The sequence below is a fragment of the Hippocampus bargibanti genome, linkage group LG11 (assembly GCF_051943395.1).
Source record: "Hippocampus bargibanti isolate YZ-2025 linkage group LG11, ASM5194339v1, whole genome shotgun sequence".
NCBI lineage: Eukaryota > Metazoa > Chordata > Actinopteri > Syngnathiformes > Syngnathidae > Hippocampus > Hippocampus bargibanti.
The window spans coordinates 13,825,001-13,838,034 of record NC_142744.1 but is presented as its reverse complement, the minus strand read 5'-3'; the positions used below and the strand labels follow the sequence as shown (position 1 = coordinate 13,838,034).

Genomic DNA, 13,034 nt, shown 5'->3' with positions numbered 1-13,034 from the left:
TGTGTGCATTTTGTCTTATTGACTTGCTCTTCAATTAGCTCGATAATAAGCCCCCTGACCAATGGACCATTCACAAATTTATTCGGGAATTGAAAATATGTAGAGCCCCATTTCCGAATTTTTTTCTTGTTTTGGTGACGATAAAGCGCTGGCCATGGCCTCTGGCAATGGCCTCTGGCAATGTTTTTCCCTTCCACAAGGGGGAAGCATTTCCATTTTTTCCATGTTACTGCTTTATTCCAGCTTCAGCTGTTGTTAAAGCGCAATATGTATAAACCGATATCTATGCATTGCATTGTGTTTTGGACAGTCACCCTCATATAATTCCAGGACCATATAATTTAGGAATTAATTCTTTTTCTCTGATGAAAGTAGAGAGTCTAAGGTTTCTTACGCTGCATTGAATGTTTGTATAGTCCTAAAACTCAATGTTCTGTTTGTCCTGGAATTCGACTGACAATGACAAAAACCTTGGCACATTTTTGCACAATTCTGGCAGTGAGTGAGTTGACCTCATTAGGAGTACCAGATCCGACCAGTTCATATGGACGTTCACCGAACCTTTCATTTGTGAAAAAATGTACCATGCTGTTTATTTATTATCATTTATTCAGAACAGGAAAAAAAAAATAATTGGAGAAGTATAACTTTTTTAATTGTGCACAAAATGAACCAGCCAGTGATGACCGAGCAGGCCTGTCATAACTACGGGCAATTGACAAGTTGAGTCCGGTGTTCTTAACCTCCATGGCAGAGGCTCAATCGAACCCCTTCGAGTGAACTCTGAGAGTTGGATCGAACCCAGGTTAAGAACCACCGCTCCTGACTTGACTGTTTGCTTGACTGAGACATGAGTCAAGCAGCAAACTATGCAGAAGGCGTTCATGTATACATGATTTGATTTGAGACATGACCTTCCTCCAGAATCCACTTGACCTGTAAGAACGAGCACTGGGTTGAGTAATATGTAATGTTAGCCTAGTAGCACTTTAATTCATATTTCATTTTGAACATACCAAAGAAAAAAATCGTGATGACACAAAACCACAACATTTGGAAGAACGTGTTCTGATTGCATTGAATTCAATTTTATACCAGTTTTTGGGTTCAATTAGAAAGAAACACTCGTAAAATGTAAATGCCTTTCAAGTAGAAACCTTAAATATGGAAAGCCACTATCACATTTGCAGTTTCGGATGTGACAATTTTACACAGTTTATTTTAAAAAATGGGAGGGAAAAAAAATAAAACTCCCTTAATCTCAGGAAATGACAAATATGTCTGATGTCAGGTGACCAGATCAGAATTAAAAGGAGTTCAAAGTCCAGGGACACTGAGAATCAGTATGCGAATGTGTGTGTGTGCGTGTGTGCGTGTGCGTGTGCGTGTGCGTGTATGTGTGTGTGTGTGTGTGTGTGTGTGTGTGTGTGTGTGTGGTGCTGTGTGTGAATGTGTGCTTGATGTGTGTGTGGTGGTGTGTGTGTGTGTGTGTGTGTGTGTGTGTTAGAGGGCCAGTCATGAAGACAAATGTAGTGACCTTGCAAAGTGATATAGCATGAAGATAGAGTTGTGTTAGATATAATAGGGCGGCTGTCCAAAATACAATGTAATACATGCATATTGGTTTATTTAAGCGCTTTGACAACACCTGAAACTGGAACAAAGCAGTAAAATGGAAAAAAGGGAAATGCTTGCCCCTCGTAGAATGGAAAAACATTGCCAGAGGGCTGGCCAGCGCTTTATTGGCACCCCCACAATAAAAAAAAGAACAAATTCGGAAATGGCGCCCCACGTCATATTTTCAATTCCAGACTAAATTCGGGAATAGCAGTGAATAAGTCAAATTGAGCATTTCAAGATTTCCAGCCCGAGTTGGCCTTTCCAATTACCTGTAGAGAAATATGGCTCGACCAAAAGTTTCTATTCGGTCTGGCACAGTTTCGGAAGCAATTGCGCGTATGTGATTATTTTTTTTTCCTCCTTACACTTTTCAACTGCTGCAAGACGTCAAAACATGACAGACTGCAAACTCGACAACAGAGTAGGACACGCTAGCAGATTAGCATGTTAGCAGCGCTGGATTAATTCCCTTTGGCGATACCGCCGTATGACAAGTGTGACGGCGCTTTGAAAACAACAACATAACGACATAGTGGGAAAAAAGCGCTCAATATTTAAGGCACTGATCTTGACTTCTACCTCTTTTTCCACGTGTCATGTCGGCCCGTCTCAAGCTCTGCCGAGCTAACGCACCACCGAGCGCTAGTCACATCGACGGCCAATTGCGCGTCAACAAACACGTTGTCACAGCGACGTCAAGAGGAGCTTTCATGTGGAAAGCCGACAACAACAGCAGCAACACTGTTACTGCTGGCTTGTTTTTGCTTTCAAACTGAAAGGCTGGTATATTCATGGCCTCGCTGTTTAAGGAAGACGGGTGAATGCAGTGACAGGAAGGAAGCGGGACAAAAAGAGAGACAGATGGAAATAAAGACAGGTAGGTGTAACAGTAGAAAGGCATGAAAGAAGGAGAGAGGGACGAGCCGACAAAATTAGTCCCATCAGGTCTGTAGCGAGATGAACAGCTTCAAAGAAGGAGAGACCGGCAGACAGACAGACTGGTGAGGAGAAAGCTGGACGGACAGATGGGTAAAGAGAAAGACATAGTTGGACAAACACATGGATACAAAGGTAGTGAGACATTAGATAGACGAGTGGAGAGAGAAGCAGGGGGAAGACAGACAGACAGACAGACAGACAGACAGACAGACAGACAGACAGACAGAGGGAGGGGGGGAGAGCAGGGCCGACAGACAGACATACAGACAGACATACAAGAATCAAGGGAGACAGGCAGACAGACTAAAAGCAAGGGAGAAAGACAGACAGAGAAGATCAAGGGAGACATCAACAAGAAGCAAGGGAGACAAGCAGACAGACAGAAAAGAAGCAAGGGAAACAGACAACAAACAAGGGAGACAGAGAGACAAGAAGCAAGGTAGACAGACAGACAGACAGACAGACAGACAGACAGACAGACAGACAGACAGACAAGAAGAAAGTGACAAGTGGAACGAAAAGTGAGAAACATAAATCCCAAAAGACAAGCTGACATCCAAAGAAAGAGATGGGCAGAAAGTGAGAAAGACAGTCAGACAGACAGAGAGACAGGCACGCCTCAATCCTGCCATCAAACGCAGCAAAGGTCATCCATCACTATCAAGGAATTGGATTTCATCCAATTACATCATCATCCTCATCATCTTCATCGTCATCTTCCTCATAATTGGGGGCTTTCTCCTCGGTGACACGCCCACTCGTGTCACCCTTCATCTTTGTCCTCCTCATCCTGCCTTTCGTCCTGCTTTCCTCACTTCTTTTTACATCATTTTAGGCGCACACACAAAATCATTCATTTCATATTCCAATTTCACCTCTGCCGTCCTCGTCCCCCGCCCCCTCCCTCATTTCTTTGTACCGTCCTTCTCCACCTTTTTTTCATCCTCCCTCCCTTCTGTCTTGCGCACTGTCTCCATGGGCCTTTTCATCTCCATTTTGTCAAGCCCTCTCTCCCTTTATTGCAGCAAATAACCAACAGCATCGCACATAAATGTGGTACAATATTAACACCATTTTCAGCATCGAAACTGTGACAAAAACTTTATACTACCACTGAGAAGCCCCCCCACTGCTTCAACTCACCCTTAAGCCCCCCCACCCCATCAAAATAGCTAATAAAGGTGCCGTATTGTCATGCAATATACAGTTATTGAGTATTTATTGTACCCATTTATGCATTTTTAATCTGGTGCTCCCTGGGGGTGTGCGGACACCAAACTTTAGGGACCCTTGAAATATGGGACACATTTGGCATAAATATGAGAAATTCTCTTAGCCAAATTGCAATTACAACGGAAGGCCGTCAACACCCCGATGCCCTCAGGGGGGTGCACACAATCCCAGGAAGTAAATGCAAAGTACTCATCAAATCCTGACTTGGCATCAATGTGACGAACACCCAAGCAGCCATTATATGGAACGGTTCTTACTCACTGAGTGGGTTGGGCGCACCACAGTTTATGAATACAAATAACACAACTAGAACCGTTAGATTACATTTTCAGCCATGCACCGCCAGATGAGAAGCTCTTATAAACATGATACAGTATATAAACATGACAACTTCACAACATTGTTGGTAACTCATTCGCTGTAATTCTCGAATTATTCGTGAATTCAAAAGCATGATGTGGAGCGCCATTCCCAAATGTGCGTCTGTGTAAGCTCTCAGTCGTACAGGAGTGGTCCATCGATGAGAAGGTTTCTTCAGCCGTCATCTGTACAAAAGTGAAGGTTTCGGACGTTTCGCCTCCTAACCAAGAGGCTTCGTCAGCGAACTAAAGTCTGACTGGTCGTATCGGCCCCATTTATATATCCCTAATGTCCAGGCCTGGTGGCGCCGGACACAGCTATGATAGGTCCCTACTCTCAGGTTGGGGGGGGGGGGCGCGGGACCCCCCCCCTGTGGCCCCACTGATTGTTCCTACATTCCTGACTAACGATTGGCCTATTACCCCCACTCCCCCCGGTATCACCTCATCAGCATAACGACCCTCATCAGCATTGCGAAAGTTGCCTAACCTGTTTTGCCTGAGCAGGCTATTGTATGAACGATCCAAATTGAACCTCACACCACCAGACCGGTTTAATGAAGGATTTTGTTGTTTTATAAGAATCGCCTCTTTTACCCCCCTTTCAAACCATCTATGTTCTTTCGCTAAGATTTTAACCTCATTGTCGTCAAATGAGTGGTTAGTAGCTTTTAGGTGCAAATGTACTGCCGATTGAGGCCCACTAGTATTATCCCTGCGATGTTGATAAAGTCTTTTTTTGAGAATTTGTTGAGTCTCCCCAATGTACTGCTCTTTACAATTTTCATTCTTACAATGTATGGAATAAACTACATTACTTTGTTTTTCATTTGGTAGCCTATCTTTTGGATGCACTAATTTTTGCCTTAACGTGTTTATCGGTTTGAAATAAGTAGGAATTTTATGTTGCCAAAGGACTCTTTGTAATTTTTCAGAAACTCCTGCAATGTACGGTACTGCTACTCCTCTCCTTTTAGAATCTTGAGAATTATTCGTTTCGTTCGCTATTCTTTCTTTCTGACATTTGTTGAATGACCACTGAGGGTACCCACAGTTAGTGAGTGCTCTCCTGATATGTTTTGACTCCTTTTCTCTACCTTCAGTGCTAGTTGGTATTAGTTTAGCCCTCTGCTGGAGGGTTCTGATAACTCCTAGTTTATGTTGTAAAGGGTGGTTAGAGTCAAAAAGTAAGTATTGGTCAGTGTGCGTAGCCTTCCTAAAGACTTCTGTTTTTAGCGCTCTGTCCTCTTTTATAATTACTTTACAATCCAAGAAGGCTAGTTGGTTCTCTTGAATGTCCTCACGAGTAAATTTAATGTTGAAGTCTACAGAGTTGAGATGATCTGTGAAGGATTGAATTTCTTGTTTCTTAATTATGACAAAAGTATCGTCCACATCGGAGGGGGAACCCTTCTTTATGTATTTTTGGCAGGCCATAGATACATGGCGTGGCCTCTCCCGGGTATAATCTAAAATACATCTGTTTGTCTATATGTTTTCCTTTCTCTAGCTTTTGGAGACAGTCAATCATTTCTTTCTTGTATCTATTGGAAGGGTCCCTTTTTAGTTGCTCATACGTGTTAGAATCACTGATTAACCTATTTAATTTGTCTTCATAATCCAATGTGTTGAGCAGCACTGTGCATCTGCCCTTGTCTGCTGGCAAAATAGTAATATTTTTGTCTTTTTGTAGAGTAGTTATGCATGTATCTATGGCCTGCCAAAAATACATAAAGAAGGGTTCCCCCTCCGACCCATTGTTTGTAGCATTGACTCCTCTACATACAATGTAGCCAAATATTTAAAAACTATTTTAGCTCCGTTGGTTGGTAACACAGAATACCACGTAGAGAACACCACAGGGTTTGAATCTGAATTAACTTATTCACTGCCAGATGATGTGCAAAACTGTGTCCATTCCAGTGCCAGGGTTTTTGTCATTTTCACTCAAATTCCAGGACCCACAGAATATTGAGTTTTAGGACTACATAAACATTCAATACAGCTTTAGAAACCCTAGATTCTCTTCTTTCATCATATAAAAAGAGTTAATTCCTAAATTGTATGGGTCTGGAGTTGTATGAGGGCGGCTGTCCAAAATACAATGTAATACATGCATATTGGTTTATTTAAGCGCTTTGACAACACCTGAAACTGGAACAAAGCAGTAAAATGGAAAAAAGGGAAATGCTTGCCCCTCGTAGAATGGAAAAACATTGCCAGAGGGCTGGCCAGCGCTTTATTGGCACCCCCACAATAAAAAAAAGAACAAATTCGGAAATGGCGCCCCACGTCATATTTTCAATTCCAGACTAAATTCGGGAATAGCAGTGAATAAGTCAAATTGAGCATTTCAAGATTTCCAGCCCGAGTTGGCCTTTCCAATTACCTGTAGAGAAATATGGCTCGACCAAAAGTTTCTATTCGGTCTGGCACAGTTTCGGAAGCAATTGCGCGTATGTGATTATTTTTTTTTCCTCCTTACACTTTTCAACTGCTGCAAGACGTCAAAACATGACAGACTGCAAACTCGACAACAGAGTAGGACACGCTAGCAGATTAGCATGTTAGCAGCGCTGGATTAATTCCCTTTGGCGATACCGCCGTATGACAAGTGTGACGGCGCTTTGAAAACAACAACATAACGACATAGTGGGAAAAAAGCGCTCAATATTTAAGGCACTGATCTCGACTTCTACCTCTTTTTCCACGTGTCATGTCGGCCCGTCTCAAGCTCTGCCGAGCTAACGCACCACCGAGCGCTAGTCACATCGACGGCCAATTGCGCGTCAACAAACACGTTGTCACAGCGACGTCAAGAGGAGCTTTCATGTGGAAAGCCGACAACAACAGCAGCAACACTGTTACTGCTGGCTTGTTTTTGCTTTCAAACTGAAAGGCTGGTATATTCATGGCCTCGCTGTTTAAGGAAGACGGGTGAATGCAGTGACAGGAAGGAAGCGGGACAAAAAGAGAGACAGATGGAAATAAAGACAGGTAGGTGTAACAGTAGAAAGGCATGAAAGAAGGAGAGAGGGACGAGCCGACAAAATTAGTCCCATCAGGTCTGTAGCGAGATGAACAGCTTCAAAGAAGGAGAGACCGGCAGACAGACAGACTGGTGAGGAGAAAGCTGGACGGACAGATGGGTAAAGAGAAAGACATAGTTGGACAAACACATGGATACAAAGGTAGTGAGACATTAGATAGACGAGTGGAGAGAGAAGCAGGGGGAAGACAGACAGACAGACAGACAGAGAGAGGGAGGGGGGGGAGAGCAGGGCCGACAGACAGACATACAGACAGACATACAAGAATCAAGGGAGACAGGCAGACAGACTAAAAGCAAGGGAGAAAGACAGACAGAGAAGATCAAGGGAGACATCAACAAGAAGCAAGGGAGACAAGCAGACAGACAGAAAAGAAGCAAGGGAAACAGACAACAAACAAGGGAGACAGAGAGACAAGAAGCAAGGTAGACAGACAGACAGACAGACAGACAGACAGACAGACAGACAGACAGACAGACAAGAAGAAAGTGACAAGTGGAACGAAAAGTGAGAAACATAAATCCCAAAAGACAAGCTGACATCCAAAGAAAGAGATGGGCAGAAAGTGAGAAAGACAGTCAGACAGACAGAGAGACAGGCACGCCTCAATCCTGCCATCAAACGCAGCAAAGGTCATCCATCACTATCAAGGAATTGGATTTCATCCAATTACATCATCATCCTCATCATCTTCATCGTCATCTTCCTCATAATTGGGGGCTTTCTCCTCGGTGACACGCCCACTCGTGTCACCCTTCATCTTTGTCCTCCTCATCTTCCCTTTCGTCCTGCTTTCCTCACTTCCTTTTACATCATTTTAGGCGCACACACAAACTCATTCATTTCATATTCCAATTTCACCTCTGCCGTCCTCGTCCCCCGCCCCCTCCCTCATTTCTTTGTACCGTCCTTCTCCACCTTTTTTTCATCCTCCCTCCCTTCTGTCTTGCGCACTGTCTCCATGGGCCTTTTCATCTCCATTTTGTCAAGCCCTCTCTCCCTTTATTGCAGCAAATAACCAACAGCATCGCACATAAATGTGGTACAATATTAACACCATTTTCAGCATCGAAACTGTGACAAAAACTTTATACTACCACTGAGAAGCCCCCCCACTGCTTCAACTCACCCTTAAGCCCCCCCACCCCATCAAAATAGCTAATAAAGGTGCCGTATTGTCATGCAATATACAGTTATTGAGTATTTATTGTACCCATTTATGCATTTTTAATCTGGTGCTCCCTGGGGGTGTGCGGACACCAAACTTTAGGGACCCTTGAAATATGGGACACATTTGGCATAAATATGAGAAATTCTCTTAGCCAAATTGCAATTACAACGGAAGGCCGTCAACACCCCGATGCCCTCAGGGGGGTGCACACAATCCCAGGAAGTAAATGCAAAGTACTCATCAAATCCTGACTTGGCATCAATGTGACGAACACCCAAGCAGCCATTATATGGAACGGTTCTTACTCACTGAGTGGGTTGGGCGCACCACAGTTTATGAATACAAATAACACAACTAGAACCGTTAGATTACATTTTCAGCCATGCACCGCCAGATGAGAAGCTCTTATAAACACGATACAGTATATAAACATGACAACTTCACAACATTGTTGGTAACTCATTCGCTGTAATTCTCGAATTATTCGTGAATTCAAAAGCATGATGTGGAGCGCCATTCCCAAATGTGCGTCTGTGTAAGCTCTCAGTCGTACAGGAGTGGTCCATCGATGAGAAGGTTTCTTCAGCCGTCATCTGTACAAAAGTGAAGGTTTCGGACGTTTCGCCTCCTAACCAAGAGGCTTCGTCAGCGAACTAAAGTCTGACTGGTCGTATCGGCCCCATTTATATATCCCTAATGTCCAGGCCTGGTGGCGCCGGACACAGCTATGATAGGTCCCTACTCTCAGGTTGGGGGGGGGCGCGGGACCCCCCCCTGTGGCCCCACTGATTGTTCCTACATTCCTGACTAACGATTGGCCTATTACCCCCACTCCCCCCGGTATCACCTCATCAGCATAACGACCCTCATCAGCATTGCGAAAGTTGCCTAACCTGTTTTGCCTGAGCAGGCTATTGTATGAACGATCCAAATTGAACCTCACACCACCAGACCGGTTTAATGAAGGATTTTGTTGTTTTATAAGAATCGCCTCTTTTACCCCCCTTTCAAACCATCTATGTTCTTTCGCTAAGATTTTAACCTCATTGTCGTCAAATGAGTGGTTAGTAGCTTTTAGGTGCAAATGTACTGCCGATTGAGGCCCACTAGTATTATCCCTGCGATGTTGATAAAGTCTTTTTTTGAGAATTTGTTGAGTCTCCCCAATGTACTGCTCTTTACAATTGTCATTCTTACAATGTATGGAATAAACTACATTACTTTGTTTTTCATTTGGTAGCCTATCTTTTGGATGCACTAATTTTTGCCTTAACGTGTTTATCGGTTTGAAATAAGTAGGAATTTTATGTTGCCAAAGGACTCTTTGTAATTTTTCAGAAACTCCTGCAATGTACGGTACTGCTACTCCTTTGAAAGGGGGGTAAAAGAGGCGATTCTTATAAAACAACAAAATCCTTCATTAAACCGGTCTGGTGGTGTGAGGTTCAATTTGGATCGTTCATACAATAGCCTGCTCAGGCAAAACAGGTTAGGCAACTTTCGCAATGCTGACGAGGGTCGTTATGCTGATGAGGTGATACCGGGGGGAGTGGGGGTAATAGGCCAATCGTTAGTCAGGAATGTAGGAACAATCAGTGGGGCCACAGGGGGGGGTCCCGCGCCCCCCCCCAACCTGAGAGTAGGGACCTATCATAGCTGTGTCCGGCGCCACCAGGCCTGGACATTAGGGATATATAAATGGGGCCGATACGACCAGTCAGACTTTAGTTCGCTGACGAAGCCTCTTGGTTAGGAGGCGAAACGTCCGAAACCTTCACTTTTGTACAGATGACGGCTGAAGAAACCTTCTCATCGATTCCCAAATGTGTTCGTATTTTTTTTCTTGCAGGGGTCCCGATAAAGCGCTGGTCAGACCCCTAGCAACATTTTTTTCCTTCCGTTAGCGCTATATAAATCAATGTGTATGTATGTTTTTGTATTTTGTACAGCCGCCCCCATTTCAAGCTCAGATAACCCCAGTCCTATATAGTAACTTAGGAATTAACTTCTTTTTTCTATCTTTCCTTTTTTTCTTTCTTTCCTTTTTTCTTTCTCTCTTTTTTCTAACTCTTTTTTTCTTATGAAAGAAGAGCATCTCAGGTTTCTAACTCTGAATTGACTCAATATTCTGTGGGTCCTGCAATTTGAGTGAAAATGACAAAAACCACTGGAGTCGACACATTTTTGCACATCGTCTGGCAGCAAATGAGTTAAAAATCATTATAGGCAAACAATTGTTTTGATTTGATGCAGCCCATGAGGTGGGCGCGGTGGGCACACCACGGTTTGGTTAATCCGCCATCTAAAGTTCACAGCATATGTAAAATTATCATGACTTGATCAAAATGTTAGAAAGCTCATATGCAAGCAGTCATTATAATGGAAGTTGTGTGCATTCGTTTGGAGATATAATGGGGTAGAGCATAGAAAACACAGTGTGACTCGGTATAAATGTTAAGAGAAGTCACAAATAAACTACCATGAGATGGAATGACAATCATGTGCATGACTGGGTTATGCACACCACACTTGGGGATTTCCAAATATACAACGAAAGAAATATCAGAACTTGGGGTGAGTGTTTAAAAACTCATCATTGCACTGGGATACGCACACCGCAGTTTGTGATTCGCACAAATTCATGCTCAAGTTCAATATACCTCATGCACTCCGCAGGTATGCTTTCCACATTTTGTAAATCTCTGATGTACAAAATACATCTTGAAAATATTACATATATAAAAATATCACACAGCAAAAAATCCAGAACCTGAATAAATGCACACTACTGTGATATTGGATGGAGATGACATACTCGAGGGTGCGCACACAAGTTTGGGAGTTCTTGATAAAATCATCTACGGTATTTTACAAACAATCAAATGGCAACTATGATAAGATATCATTCGATTCACAGATCCCCGGTGGTGCGCACTCTACATTCCGGAAATCCTTGACATATAAGCTACGGTTTGAAAACAACCTGACTCAGCGTGAATATTAAAAAGGCTCATTAGATGGGATGACGCGAACACACCCTCGGGGGTGCGCCAGTGTTGGCTGATGTACAGGATGCTGTGTAAAGCTTTGATGACTGTGCATAAACTCTCACATGTGCAAAGCGGGAGAAAAGGAAGGCATGTAGTTATTAGAAGCAGGAAAAAAGTGGTTCGCTGGCCGGTTTCAGCGTAAAATATTAATGAGGTTGTTTGTATGAAATTTACCCACAATAAGCTGTTGTCATCGTTGTTGTTTCTGCTGCAGCGCTGCGAGACAACCGCATCCAGCTGCACCGCTCCACACCCACTGAGCTTTCTATCATCATCTCCGAAGTGCAGCTGTCTGACGAGGGCGAGTACACCTGCGCCATCTTCACCATGCCCGTGCGCACCGCGCATGCTACCGTCACCGTGCTGGGTAAGGTTTGCTTCTCCAACGCTTATAAGGAAGAAAAAAATGTTTTTGGCCGGAATTTATTTTGTGATCACCAAAAGAATTTCAATTTTCCTCAAAATTAGTATTATAATATTTTTTACTATTGTACATGGACATTTTTTAAAGAATGTAGTTGCTTCCCGAACTATTTATTTGTCAATTTCCTATATTTGGTGAATTCATGAAATTCTTCATTTAAAAAAAAAATAAAAAAATATGTACTTTTTCAGAAAAAAAAAATAAAAAATCAGTATTTTTTTTCATCAGCCTGGTGTTTTACATGGACATTTTTTAAACAAAATAGTTGTTTTCTGAACTATTTAGTTGACAATTTAATGTATTTTGACAATTCATTAAATTATTAATTTAAACTAAATGGAAAAACTATTTACTTTTTAGGAAGAAGTATCATACCTCTGAAAATGTTGGTTACTGATTCGCTGTGGCGACCCCTTGAAGAGAAAAGCCGAAAGGAAAAGAAGAAGAATCAAAAACCATATTTTTTAATCAATCTGGTGTTTTACATGGACTTTTTTTAAATGGACATTTTTCTATAAAGGATGTAGTTGCTTCTTGAATTATTTATTCGACAATTTAATGTATTTTTGGAATTCATTAAATTATTCATAAAAAAATGAAAAGAATGTACTTTTTAGGAGAAAATAAATAAATCCATTTTTTTTCAGCCTGGTTTTACAAAAAAAAAAAAATTCAAAGAAGAGTAAACATTGATCTAAAAGATTGCCAAATATCGTCATCCCGAAGAAAAATACAACCTTCCCCGCTCCCTCTAAAACGACATCATTTACACATAATGGCATCAAGCGCACATTTATTCCAATGTGATTACGTCATATTAAATTTCCAATTTTCTGTGCTACGAATACTTTTGGAATGACAGTGGATGGAGAGGATTGTTTGGTGACCTTGTGAAAGTCACCTGGCACCTGCCTGCGAAATGTGGCTCTTAACCACAATGAGGTATCGATCAGATCAAAAAAAATCATCAATATTTGATATTTCAGCATTTGACCCTGTGTTATGGTGGTTATTCCTAAGAGGAATATTGAATATGAATGAGGGAATGGTAATCGTCCCCATATAGACACGGCTGTCCAGAGAACCGCAAAAAAAAAAAATGATGAATTATTCCATGATCGATTAAAGAGGAAGCGCACAACCAGATTAAAAAATTTGACCCACAGCACATGCTTGTTGTTTTGCCCA

General features: G+C 42.3%; 1 protein-coding gene across 4 annotated transcripts in view; it reads left to right on the top strand.

Annotated features, from left to right (window-relative positions):
• Positions 1-13,034, top strand: part of cadm3 (cell adhesion molecule 3) — a 134,843-nt gene that overhangs the window by 81,711 nt on the left and 40,098 nt on the right. For all 4 annotated transcript variants that reach the window (XM_089007878.1, XM_089007874.1, XM_089007875.1 and 1 more), the window contains exon 4: positions 11,637-11,789. In XM_089007878.1, coding sequence (XP_088864004.1) covers positions 11,637-11,789 — 153 coding nt within the window. The remainder of the gene's footprint in view (positions 1-11,636; positions 11,790-13,034) is intronic.